The sequence below is a fragment of the Cyprinus carpio genome, chromosome A20 (genome assembly GCF_018340385.1).
Source record: "Cyprinus carpio isolate SPL01 chromosome A20, ASM1834038v1, whole genome shotgun sequence".
Lineage (NCBI taxonomy): Eukaryota > Metazoa > Chordata > Actinopteri > Cypriniformes > Cyprinidae > Cyprinus > Cyprinus carpio.
In genome coordinates, this window is record NC_056591.1 from 17,015,611 (window position 1) to 17,029,759 (window position 14,149).

The 14,149-nt window shown below is 37.6% G+C and overlaps 1 protein-coding gene across 11 annotated transcripts in view; it reads right to left on the bottom strand.

Annotated features, from left to right (window-relative positions):
- LOC109112923 (SAM and SH3 domain-containing protein 1-like) overlaps positions 1-14,149 on the bottom strand; it is a 212,756-nt gene that overhangs the window by 27,367 nt on the left and 171,240 nt on the right. For all 11 annotated transcript variants that reach the window (XM_042777876.1, XM_042777875.1, XM_042777873.1 and 8 more), the window contains exon 2: positions 8,266-8,394. In XM_042777876.1, coding sequence (XP_042633810.1) covers positions 8,266-8,394 — 129 coding nt within the window. The remainder of the gene's footprint in view (positions 1-8,265; positions 8,395-14,149) is intronic.

The window sequence follows — 14,149 nt, forward strand, 5'->3', positions numbered from 1 at the left end:
GCATTTTGAAGTATCAAATGAAAAACGAGTGATGGAAACGCCAAATTTCGAATAAAAATCCCGTAATTCGCAAAAAAAGTTTTTACACTTGCTTGAGGTGATTTTTGACTTGTGCGAAAAAGGATTAATGCGAATGATGGGAGATGGAAATGCATTTTGCAAATAAATTCCTCTAAGTGCATATAAGAAAAATATTTGACTTTGCACTATGAGGCGGGATAACTTGACTAGCAGCGGACTTCATGATCTCGTTCCACAGCATCTGAAATGTTGTTATGGTCGTTCTGAAATGCCTGAGCAAAGTCTGTCATCTAAGTATTTCTGTATAATGTCTTACATGACTGGGTTCCCAAACAGAAGTATGCATCCGCCTCCGAAAGCAATGACATCATTTATTGTGTTTCGTCTGCTCGCTCTATCATATTTGAAAATTATTATATTCAGTTCACCTAGTTTTCTTACTGATATTTAGTGCCAGTTTAACAGGTAGTGGCGATTTTGTTCTCTTTGATGTGTTGGATGGAAACCATCTTTTGGGGGTTTCTTGCTTTTTAGACTAGTCTGATACAAAACTTCCATTTAAACTTCAGTCAAATTAGTCGTCATGCACATCCCTAACACAAACACACACTGCCACTAATACAGGGCCACACACCTATATGCCAAGAACTTGCTTTGTGATTAAGAATGCCACACCCTCTGCCCCCTACACACACATCACCTGAGGCACAGTGAACCAGCCGGTCCTGTGCAGCTGCTCAAGAGAGCAAAAAAAAGGAACATGTGGAATGAACTAAACTTACTGGAAATACAACACATATGAACACTGGTACAAACCACGAGCTAACACTGTCAATCAGCACCTTATCATATAAGCAACACAGTCAAAATATAACACCAAAATAATCTGAGGACTGGAAAACATTGATATGAATCTTAATCAGGTTCACTGAAATCTTGTTGAGATATCTTTTGGTTACAATTAACTTTGGTCTAAGTTTAAGTGTTTTTTTTTCTCCTTTATACATTAGTACAAATTTTATACAAAATAAATTAAGTATTTAATTTATTTTAATGTATTACTATACACATACACACATACATACATACATATATATATATAATGTGTGTGTGTGTGTGTAGTTATTTATTTATTTATTTATAATATACATGCCAAAATTTACTTAAAAAGAAATAAAATTTTACAATTAAAACTTCTCAAAATATGTAATATTTAATGACACATACATTGTATCTTCGATGGAAAAAAATGTTGTCAACTGTTCTTGTTCAAATTCAAATTTTTTAAAGGAGTAATAAGCCTGTAAATCCAGAAGAACTTGCACTTCACAGGTAACCTCATCGTGTAGGAATCTTGCCACCCCTAGTTGTTTGTTTGCTTTTTTTCTGACCGTGGTCTTGAAGCGACAGGTCTGGTAAGTGTCCTGGCAGAATAGCCTAGTCGGGCAGAGGTTGAGCTGGTTCTTTTATTATTTATTTTAGCAACCCTGGAGGATTGTATGTCTTATCAGCCACTCGGAAACCCTCAGTGGAGGGTGATGGGAACATCTACTTTGTTTCCAGTACACACTCTGTACAACTGCTCAATCATTCTCACTGCTCATTTCTCAAAATCAAGACTTCTGCTCATGCAAGTGACCATCAGCAGTTTAAAAAAAAATAATAATAATAGCCCCAGGCCTTTGTAAAATGCACTGTGAATTAAATGAACTGCTGAATATAGTTATTAAATATAATTATGATAGAATGTTGATAGACCTATACTATATCTATGTTTGGATGAAAAATGCCCCCTAAAAGAAACACCAGGATCTGATCACAAATGGCCCTTGGATCTATGTGGATGGTAGACAGCACAGTGGAAATTTGTGTCCAGACCCTCAGTTATCAAAGTAGTAATCTTCGAGCCTCTTTTCCTGCAAGTGAAGCATTTTTCTAACATTTTTTTAGGCCAGGGTGGCTGTTTGTGTGTGTTTTGTCTCTGTGCCACTCTGTCCATCTGCTTTAGCACTCAGTGGTGTGTTGGTAAAGTCTAGAAGCTTCTAAGTAGTAAATCAGACGTTGTGCTGTAAAAGTGGAGTCATCAAGGACAGAAAGAGAATTTACTCACTCACTCACTGTCTCTCTCTCACACACACACACACAGAGTGGGCAAGTTGAAGTTATTCCCATATGAACAAACACTGGCCAAAGTAAACACACACACGGGTCTGTGTTCTGTATCATCAGCAGCAGGGCATCAACTACCCCTACCCACATGCTCCCATTGGCACACACTGAATCATCTGTACACACTGCTGCTGGCCATGTCGTCCAAAACACACATCCACACAACACCACACACAAAGAGATGCTCTGTGCCCATGTACACTCACTGACACAGAACAACAGACACACACACATAGCCTTCACAACAACTTGCGTTGGTCGTGCAAGTACAGATCTACACCAGACATACAGTAGACAGACACTGTACCTCTTGACATGGTTAAGTTCGATGTGTGTCAATATTTATACCACTTAATGACTGGCTGTATAAAGTTCATTGTGAGGTCCAGCAGCTGATGGTTGATGAGGGACTGTGTGTCTGTGATTGTATGTGCATGACTGGATTTGGCCGTACGTATGCTGAAGATGAATTTGGCTTAAAAGGCAGCATACTGTCAACTACTACATACATCCACTCTAATAATATACAGATCAACAAAGTGTATTCACATAAAAAAAAAAAACAACAACAACATGAATGAAAGAATAAATGAATGAATGCTGCATTTATATAGCACTTTATTGTGTATTGCTGTACACCCAAAGCGCTTTACAATCATGGGGGGGGTAATTCTCTCCTAAAGCACCACCAGTGTGCAGCATCTGGATGATGCAACGGCAGCCACAGGACAACAGCGCCAGTGCGCTCCGCTCACCACACACCAGCTACAGGTGGAGAGGAGAGAGAGTCATAGAGCCAACCAAATGAACGGGGATTAATAGGAGGCCATGATTCATAAGGGCCAGTGGAGGGAAAGTTACATGTTGAAGTATAATAATGCAGCCACTCCCTAAAAAAAAAAAAATTTGACAGAACATATTCAAGCCCTTTACAGGTGTTAAGCAACTCTGTCAAGCAGACACGGTTATATAACAATAGAATAATATTTTGGGGTCATGTGGAACATCTTTTACTGCGAACAGACACTGAAAACGCCAAATCACGTCTAAAAGAACAGTGCTGCACCTCAATCTGCAGTGTATATATTATTTTCATCACACTGATCACAGCTACTGCACACTGATAATTGAGCCAAATCGTGATTTCAGTTTTTGATTAATTGTGTAGCTGTAGTAAATTACAACCTTGACAAGTAAAATACTAAAATGTTAAATGCTTAAATGTCTTATGGAAATGTCATTAGATTTGTTCCAAAATTTTGCAAGGTCCACTTTTTATGCTTGGAGTACCGTTTTTAACTTAGCACCAAGCTAATGCAAACGCTACTGGAAACAACTAAGCATCTTACAGCAAAATAGGCAGCTATTCCAAAACCCTGATGATCAATTCTGTCCGAAAAGAGATACAAAACCAGACAGAAATGTGGCGGGATGGCTGGCACAGCAACATTAGGGGGAATAAACAAACTGAAGGAGGTTAATGAGGTGTTTTATACAAATTGAAACAGAGTCTCAGTGTGCAGGGCAGGACACACACAGTCAGGCTGGCAGCAAAAACGGCTGGGTGGGTGGATGTGGGCGCACATAGGGAGAATCTTGGCTCCTACTGCCCAATCAGGAGAGACATTTGGTTGAGTAACAGGTAGAGAAAGTGTCCTTGTAGAACCAGACCAACCATTCCTACTACTGTAACACAAACAAAACACACACATACACACTCAGTGTATGACGCTTTGTGGGTACACTATTCCAGTATTCCAGCTATGTGGTTTCTACCTGGAAATACCAGTCAGGGGGAGGAAAGAAGTTATTTCTCATGCTGGAATAAACACTCCAAATACACAGGTAAGTATTGTATGTCAGTATAAAGAAAGAACTGGGCAACACTGAACACAATCTTTGCACATCACCTGCTGTTTAGTGTGCATGTATGTGGGTTCCCCCTCAAACAAAGGTTCACTTCCATAACATGACCTAATTTCCGACCAACAAGAATAAAATCAAAATGCCACAATACGCCTTTGAGTAAACCACAACAAGTCTGAGCCTGAGACAGAGAGAGGGACAGAAGAGCTAAAAATCATTAAAGTAAAGGGTGTGCCAGAGTCTTGACTAAAATGACTCTTAAAGCAATTACAGAATTAACATGTTTAAGTAGACCTCCCCAAAACCATATCAACCTCAAGTGTTGTAGAGTAACTCACATTAGCAACACTGCTTAGTTGGTTAGTTTTAGTAGTGTGACAGTAGCTCAGCCACATGCATTTTGATTGAAATTGCTATTATATAAATAAACATGGAATACATTAATATATAAATCAATTAATAATTATGAACAAAAAAAAAAAAAACTTGATTAAATAGCTTCATTACAATTACCAACTTGCTGTTATTAACTGGTAGTGTAGCTAACTATGTCATTCAAAGGGTCACTTACTGTTGCATGACTTCTTTCGGTACAAAAAAAAAGTGATTAATCATCGAGCAATATTATTCGATTTTAATGTCTAAAGTTTAAACTTATTTCTAAATTTTAAATCTACCCAAGAGAAGCCATTCAGCCTGTTTTCTGTTATTATTCTGCCTTCAAAACTGATGCTCAAGCTTAAAACTAACAACACTGCTTTCCACCGCCTGGTTGTGTGGCTAATAGAGACTCTCTGGCAAATGTTATAAAGGAGAGTGACTCTGTATGAACAGCTAAAAAGAAAATGGCAAAATAGCAGCATGGCTAGTTGGTTCTATGTAAAATGAGAGGTTTATCTATTCAACACATTGAGTAGAGGATGTTTTCTTAACTCTTTGTCATCATGGTAGCTCTGATAAAAGCACAGCGAGATAGAGAGGAAGAGTGCTGAGCAAATGTGGAAGCCCGAACCGGCCCTGTCAGCTCTCTGTGGAGATATCTGAGGAAATGAAACAGAAATCAAACCTCGAATCAGATTCGGGAATGTCTAGGGGTATTTCAGAATGCCTCCGAAGAAATCAGAGAATAGAAATAAGAGAAGAGAAAGTAACAGACAGCTTCAAATAGCACACGGACTTCACCTCTGTCAGAAAGGAAGAGGTTGGCTGGCAGTGAAGGGGAAACCATGGGCCTCATTTGATTCTGTTCAGGATACAACTTCTTCAATGTGGATTCCTGCATGTGCTCAGAGATATATTCTGTCTAAGTATGAATAGACCACAACATTCGTGCCTCACTCACAATAGCCTTCAGTGTTGCCTCTGGTTAAACCGGTGACCTTTCCCCTCTTTTGGGTTGAGGGGAGAAAGCCAAGGGCCCATTGCCAGCTTGGCCTCTAAAACAGGGTTACGTGCCTTTGGGAAAGAGGTTAGCTGGGTGACAGTGTTTATGGAAATTAGTGAGAGGATATGAGGAGGAAGAAAAGGATCAGAAAGAACAGAGAGAAGACTGAAAGACATCGACTAGTATTTTGACTTTTTTCCGAAGCACCAAAAATTTCAAAGGTCACGTAAATGTCACTTCTCTCAAGGCAAAGCTGAAATACCAAGCCATTAACATGACCTTTATACTACCAATCAGGAAGAGGATAATCACCTGTTACTGCCCTCAGACTGGACAGCAGCCACTCAATGAGTATCCCCTTTCTGTTTCACAACTTCTATTCTTTCCCAATGAAACTAGCCCAGACAGTGTCTGGAAAGAGCTGTATAAATATAAAATAAGCAAACAAATAAATTAATAAATTAGTAAATATAAAAATAATCTAATAAAAACTGCATATAGGTTTGGAAGGATATGAGAGTTTTCAAAATCATCACTTCAACCTGTGTAGACCTGCAGAGCCCCAAAACAAGCATGTTCCTGCACTTGCACATGGAATGCAAAACACCTCCTAGAAAATTCCCTCCGTTATCCATACCATTCCTCATCCCATTAACCGAATCTCCACCCAGCCAGCAGCTACTCCAATGTCCCCATTTCCTTTCCATGATAATCCCAAGAATGGCACAAGACCAGCAACACTGAATACATAAAGAGATGACCTACTTGGCCCACTTGACACTTCTTTCGGCCCCATTAGCCTCAGACTAAAGCCTTCTTTGACAGTCATCACCCTCTGCTAGGGATTTATAGCAACATCCTTTGATGCATCACACTGACATATTCCAAATAGGAAGACTTATTTTTGCACTCAACTCACTGTGAGATCTGACTCCTACTGCATGGGCTTTATCTTGCCTTTGTTGGCAGCTATCTTACATTTCTGCTAATTAAAGGGGCAGAGATATGGTAATTAAGTAAAACAACTTGAAATGTGGAATTTCAATAATAGACGAACCACTCAATATTCATAAAGTGCACTCTGAAAGAACACTAGCATTGAAAAGGCATGGATCAGGATTACTAAACAAACACAGCTGAGTCACAGTGCTGATTCAGGTGGGATGATACAGCCAGCTTTAGCTTCAGTATGGTTTAAACAGCACAGGGTGTGGAGCCTGGATACTGGATTAGATGAGATGAATAAAACAGAGAAGAGAACATATAAAGGAACAGTTCACCTAAAAATTATAATTCTGTCATTGGTCAGAAAATGTTTCAAACCCATATGCTATTCTTTCTTTAGTGGAACACATAAGTAGAAATATTTGCAGAAATTTTACACAGCTTTATCCATATAACAGTAAAGGGGGGGGGGTTTATTGTTTTAAATAACATAAAAATATAATGTTAAGTTTGTTATGTAGTGTTGTGTTTTTTGTTTATGGCATGTTTTTTTTTTTTTCATATGTATACACATCTTTTGTTAAAGTAAAAATTGGATATAGGTTTGGAATGACATGAGACTGAGTAGATTTAAATTAGCTGTTTTGAGATGTTCTGCGGTAAAGTCAATGCTAATTCTTAGCAGTAGCAGTCATTTGGTGTAGTGATACTGGACAGTGTTGCACAGTGGAATTCTGTACTGTTCATTCCAGAATTCCAAGAGAAAATCCATTGAAACAATTCAACACAATAGCGCACCTAATGTTCTCCAAACCTTGAGAATGACTGGTTCCTGTCTGAGGCATGCACCACAGCTGAGCATGACTTTCAGAATGTTTTCTTTCTTTCTCTCAAAATCCCCTCACTGGACCGTGCCAACTCCAGCTGCATGTTATAATGAGTCTGGTGGTTTCTTAGCAACCCTGGGTGGCCCACTACCCTACATCCCTGAGAACATAGACGCTTTGAGATGCAGACGAGAAACGCAGAGCACTGACAGAACCGCAGACAATCCAAAAACGTATGGAGAGGGGGCAGGGGGTGAACGCATTTGTCTTCATTTTGTAATGGTTTAAGACAAGCGTTTCCTTCTATTAGCTCATCGGTTCACAATGGCCTTTCTGTAGCAGCAAGTGACGAAAGAAATAAATTAATTTTGTGATTTAACTGTGCTTGTGGTTCATTGTCCCTGGAACATAGATGGAAGGGAAACTATTGCACTTGTTCATGACTAAAACAACTGTTTATGACTAAAACTGTCTGCAAAAGCAAATAGGCCATACAGTGCTAACAGCTTTAGCATTCAATTTTCTAATTTATTTAAACTCAAGTGTATAAAATTGTATGTAGGTCAGAGAGTGAAGTTTGTTTTGCCAACTTGTTTTAGCCCAACAATCAAAAACTATAAATGAGATAAGTTTTAAGCATTGAAAATAAATACTTTTCAGAAAGCAAAACAACTTCTGCAGAATATGTTTCAGTACAATAAGGTTAAATGGCATAACAGTTTTTTGTTTTTCATAACAGTTTTTTGTTTTTTTTTGTTTATGGTGCATTTGACTATATTGTTGGAACATGTTACTAATTTGCTAAAAATGTGTTTTACAGTGCTAATCACCACCAGATTCACTCATCTGGATTAAATGCTAAGGCAGTAAACATGCCAAGATTAATTAAATCCACAGTGAAAATATGTATAAACAATTCTTAAGAATTTTCTAGTGACAAGTTGATGTAATGAAACTGTTGGTAATTCTAGAAAACAAACACATCCACAGCTGTAGAAATGCAAGTGTACAATTTAAGCTGTATGCGCAGAAAAACTTTCAGACTGAACTTACCATGTCTAGCTCTTGAGAGACTTGCCGCTTGCGGAGCTCCTCCATCCGATCGCTGACTTCGCTGAAGTATGTGTTGTAGTACTCTGAGTACTCTTGTGCCAGGTCATCTATATTACCCAGAGAGCCATCCTACAGAAACAGAGATATAAGTGAGACAAGCTTGGATGGCTTTTCATTAAAAAGACAGAGAATTTCAATCTGATACTTTGCAAATAAATTCCATCTCTCATTGATAAGCCTCCCTCCCCTCACAATTTCAGAAACACAAACAATAGTGGAGCTGTAGGAGAGCTTAATTAAAAACTTGTCACTGGCACACAATTTTAATTAGGATCGCAAGAACGATGCCAGCCAAAAAGGACTTAACACATTTAGAACACACTGCACACTTAGAGCAAACTCACACACACAAGCCGAACTAAACATCTAACCCTCACATTCCATTACTTTCACTCCACACACGACACTCTGGGCTGAGACCACAGGATTTTTGCTGGGCTTTTGTATATTTGTGGGGTTATAATTTCCATGCTACTGGTTTACAGAGAAGTTGTCAGTTTGCTGAGATGGGTTTCTTGTGCCACGTATATGGGCCAAGGATGGCTCAATCTTATAAACCAGTCAATAATGTTTCACATTGAGTGCAATGATTTTCCAAGAAAAAAGTTGCAATTTCTAATCGTTTAATATAAAAATTAAATCATTTTTGATTTTGAAACCAAGTTACTGTTTTGTTTTGTTTTTTGGTAAAGAAAATATAATATTTTTTTATTTTATTTATTTATTTTGTGGTGGAGTCAGAAAACATTTTTTCAAGGAAAGGAAGTTTAAGTTTTTATGCCCTGGTGGCATTTTCTGTGCAACACATATCATATTTATAAACTCAACACACACAAGCGAAGAAAGGCCTCTCTTGCTGCCCAGCCCTTACGACCTTCCCTGACCTTTGCAGCTGTCTTGTTGTGAGTGCACATATTCAACTGTGGTGCTCCCTGGCTCTGACTTCAGTGTGAGTGAGTGTGGGTGTATCCTATTTTTCTACACGCTCGTGACATACACGTAACAGCAAATGACCTCAGACTGCTGGAAAAAGCACATACAATAAGAAGCTCCTTGACTCAAAACTAGAGATTAGCCTCTTTCAACTTCTTTAGAAAACTATCAATACCCCAGCAGCTGCAGGTGGCATAGTTTCTTTTCCTAAATTTCAGAGCATGTTTGTTGTATCTACGTTCTAGGCCAGGCTGGATCTCTCCTGCTGTTGTACTAGATGCCTTTTAAAGTCCTGTTGAATGAAAAGTCAAACACAAAGGCCTTCTTCCTGCACAGGACCATGCTGACAAACACATACATCCTGTCATTGTGTGTACGGAGTCAGAGGTAGGAAGAACGGGGCCTCACACCCACCCACTGGTAAAACTGACATGGACTTAAGCAACTAGGGCGGCGCTTGTGAACAACAAAAATCACTTCAGGCTTAGGAAATACAACTCATGATAATGCTGTTGATATATTTGAAAACTCAGTTTTACAGTGTAGTTTGAGTTACAAATAAACAATGTATTATGAATAATATTCACAGGGTTAAAGGTAAAAGGTTTTCTCGTTCTTCAGAAAATGTTTCTTAACCAATCTGTTCCAACAAAACTCCAAACAGATGATCTCGGAACACTGAGACTCCCAACGGAACGCTGCTCTCTGTGAGAAATTCCAGCTTTTGCATTCCAATCTGCTTGCCTGCAACGCACATCCAGCTTTTAGACAAAACATGATGTGAATATGGGAGATTTGTTGTTAGATGTGTAATAAAATAAATAAATAAATAAATAAAGTCACATCCTCCTTCCTCCAGGATAACTGATAAAGAGCGATAGAACAGCTTAACTAAGACTAAATAAAAACTTTACAACAGCAACTAGGCCACAGGCTTTTTTTCTGTTGCCATTAGCCAAGCTTTTTCAAGTACAAACTGTTGGTTGGGATTGTAATGACAGGCCAGAGGCTGTGTTTAGCTCTGAGTGATGGGTGGAAGTGCCAAAACCTTTATCCAATAATATATTCTGGTCTTAATCTGGTCTCATAACTTTATTTAATTTTATTATATAGAAGGCAAAGACACAAGCAAGCAAGAAATCAAGAAAAAAGGGATGCACCGAGGGAACCACTTTTTTATAGGAATATAAAAATACACTTAAACTAACTCAAACCTGGAATTTACTAACAGCATCTAAGGAAAGAAAATATACATATACAACAGTTCTTTCTGGTCCTCAAATCTGATTGGCTGAGAGGAGTGCGTTACTCTAGTGATAACTAGGGTTGTAACGGTATGTGATTTTCACGGTTTGATAATCGTCTCAAATATCACGGTTATCACGATATATATTAAACAATAATTCTTATCAGTAACAATGACTCTTAAAAAAAATAAGAAAAAGTTACTTGAGTGAACAAATCCTTTATTACAACAAACTCGAAACCATTTTAATGAAAGTATACTAAATATAAATTTCATTTAATTTGAAAAACTGACAAAAAATAAAGCTATACACTTTATGTATGTCTATATCACACTTTAAAGATATAATCTCTTTCTCTGCCATTTTCTCCACTGCATGTGCGTGTAAGCAGCCAAGTGAATGCTGAGTGAAGCAGCGAGTGGAAATAAATTGCATATGCACGGGTGAGACTTTTTTTCATACATTTTTTTAAAAACCGTAGATATGCAAATGTTTAAACTATGATCATACCAGTATATCGTTACAACCCTAGTGATAACACAGCTCCAACTGTTTCACCATTTGTATCTAGCGCTGAAACGATTAGTCGACATTATCGACAACATCGGAAAAAAAAAATTGTCAAATATTTTTGTTGTCGAGTAGTCGTTTTATCTCATATGACCCAATGTAAGAGCCTGCAATAACGTGGTTTGACCAGTGTCAAGTTGACCAGTTGACCAGTGTGACTGTAATTCAGCCCTCCCGGATGCAATTCAAGAGAAGAAGACAGCCCTTCAGAGCAAACACAGCAGAGCTGAACTTGAGCCTGCTGAGCGGCATTTGGATGATTATGTAAACATATGCTGCGCACTTTCATCTCAATAATGAAATAAACAACAAAAACTTAGATGTTTGCACGAGCTCTTGCAGTTCGGTACTACAGTGAAGTTGTTACGTTTATTTATATAACTTCAGTGCTTTATGCAATAGATAGTCAAATCAAGCAGCTTTACAGTATTAAACATGAAAAACCAGAGTCAGTGTCGCTTTCAGTTAGAATTACAACCTGATTTTCTGTTATAAAGCAGCTCTCCAGTGTGAAGCTAGCTAATGATAAAATCTTTTTATTAGTGCGAAAAAAATATTAATTAAAGTGATAGTTTGGTTTGCAGAGATTAAAACTTGATCTAGCTCAGGACTGTTTTGATTATCATAACCCTATAAGGTATTTTAAGAGAGATTTTGTTGTGAAGGTTGTGCTTAAATAAAATATTTTATCCAAAAATAAAGCATCTCATCCCTTACCTCTATTTTGTTTCGTATCCATATGACTTACAAAAAGAGATGTCAGGCAGAATGATGTCATTCAGTGACTTTTTCATATGGCTAACTAAATGGTGAAAGAGAGAGTTTATCTGTCTTTTATCTCATTTGGTGCCAATTACATTTATTTGTATAAATTAATTGTAGAATAATTGTAATCACATAATATGATTTTCAAAAGCTGAAGTTATTACCTTTATTTGTTACAATATGTATAACTCAATATTTTAACTAACTGCAAAAACGGAATAATTCAAGTCTACTGAATAATCAGTGAAATTTTATTTCAACATTTTCGGAGATGTGAGGTCCAGGGCGTCAGCAGGTCTCTCCAAATCAGCATAGCACCATTTTGACAAATCTGAGCTGTACGCAGGCGGCTTACGCTCTTCTGTATCAGCTGCTCCACAAAGATAAGTTTTTTTTTTTTTTTACATGTATTTACGCTTTGGTTTGTAAGCAAACAGCTCAGAATGATGGCTGACGCAGACCTAAAATTTGAATGCAACGTTTTTGCATTTTTTTTTTTTTATTCAACGAATATTAGAAATTAGAAAAAAAAATTTTGACAGTCCTAATAGATACTAATCTTAAACCAACTGTTTCACTGTCTACCTCTACCAGTAATGCAGATATATCTGAACTACCTCTTTTAAAGTTGGTTAGCCACAAAAAACAATTTTTTCGCTTGATGGGAAAAAGGAGGCATAGTTCACCCCAAAATAAAATCTGAGTATGTACAAAAACAAACGAGATTTGAAAGCTACACCCAAGAGAAAGTACTTTTTTTTGGATGAGATGAAGAAAAAAGAAAAAAAAGAAAAACTGTAAGCTACCTCAGTATAGACTAAGCTCCTCAAACCTTGGCTCTCAACAGGTGTAGTCAGCCAGCTCTTGTGTTTATGATTTCCAGCTGGAACAACATTCCTAGACTGATATTTTTATTAATAATTCCTAAATTGTTTGCTCTTTTGGGTTGACCCTGGTTGATAAAAGGAAGTGAGATATCAGTCACTGTAGCACAAAACAGAAGACTAAACCTCAGTTCTGTAGCTCTGAGTCTTTTTTATTACTTACTGTTAACTCCTCAAAAGTATACACCACCTAATTACAGTTCAGTTCTACAAAATCTGCTAACTTCAACACTATTTGAGGTCCTGAGCCACCCACAACATGATCCAAACTCAACATACTGTGTAATGACATGCAACAACATTCTCTCAGGAACGTCTGTTTCCACGACAGTGACAGAAATGAAAGGAACGGCTCACAATGACTGGAAGAGAGACAGATCCCACATTATGCAATCGAAAAAATTTTACAATAAAAAGCACTGAATATGATAAACTGTCTGCTCACCGAAGCCAACCGCAAATTCACACTTCCTTTAGATGAAACTGCCGTCATTCAGCAAAGCCACAAATCTTTGATGTGGCCACTGTAACAAATATAAAGCTATGCTTGGTATGAGGTAGAGAAAGAAAATCAAGGAAAGACATTCCTTTCAGTTGTTCAGCCCACCTGCTCAGAAACAGCATTATGAGACACAAAAGTCCTGAGAGGGTAAAGGCGTATTTGATTACCCTTCTACACAACAAGCCATTAGTAGATTATTCCGATCACTTATGCCTGAGCTTTGCAAAAACAATGCAAGATCAGGACATTTCCCCTGCTGGCTCTTTTACTTAGAAAGAATGAATTATTATTATTATTTATTTTTTCTAGGCAAAAAAAAAAAACATTCTTCAATGGCCTAAAATAAAAATAAAATGCTTTCATACAGAGAATCCATTGTCAAATGAGCGAGCAGATCCGATAAGAGCTGTTCTTTTCACAACACTCAAATCAAAGGAAACACATTTCATTCTGAATGCAGCACGAAGACTACAGAACCATTAGAGTTTTGGACACAGTCCTGAATCCAATGCTTCTGCACTGTGACAAATGTGTTGACTAATTCCAGGGATTTTTGAGAAGCATGCACTGCACATGGTGTTAAGGGCACTTGAGGATTAAAAAAAATACAGCAGTAGTATGAGAAAGAAAGAAAGAAAGAAAGAAAGAAAGAAAGAAAGAAAGAAAGAAAGAAAGAAAAAGAAAGAAAGAAAGAAAGAAAAAGAAAGAAAGAAAGAAAGAAAGAACAGCATTTTTCTTTTTTCTTTCATTTTTGGGTTGTTCAGTTGTTTTTCTGTGCAAATGGAGATTGTATAATATGCCTTAACTGATCCTGGAATAATGAGTAACACAGCAAACCACAAAACAAGTTTAATGTGGCCTCTTTCAGAAACAGAGAACATCACAAGTCTGCTTTTGTTTCCTTGAACTTAATCATCATAAAT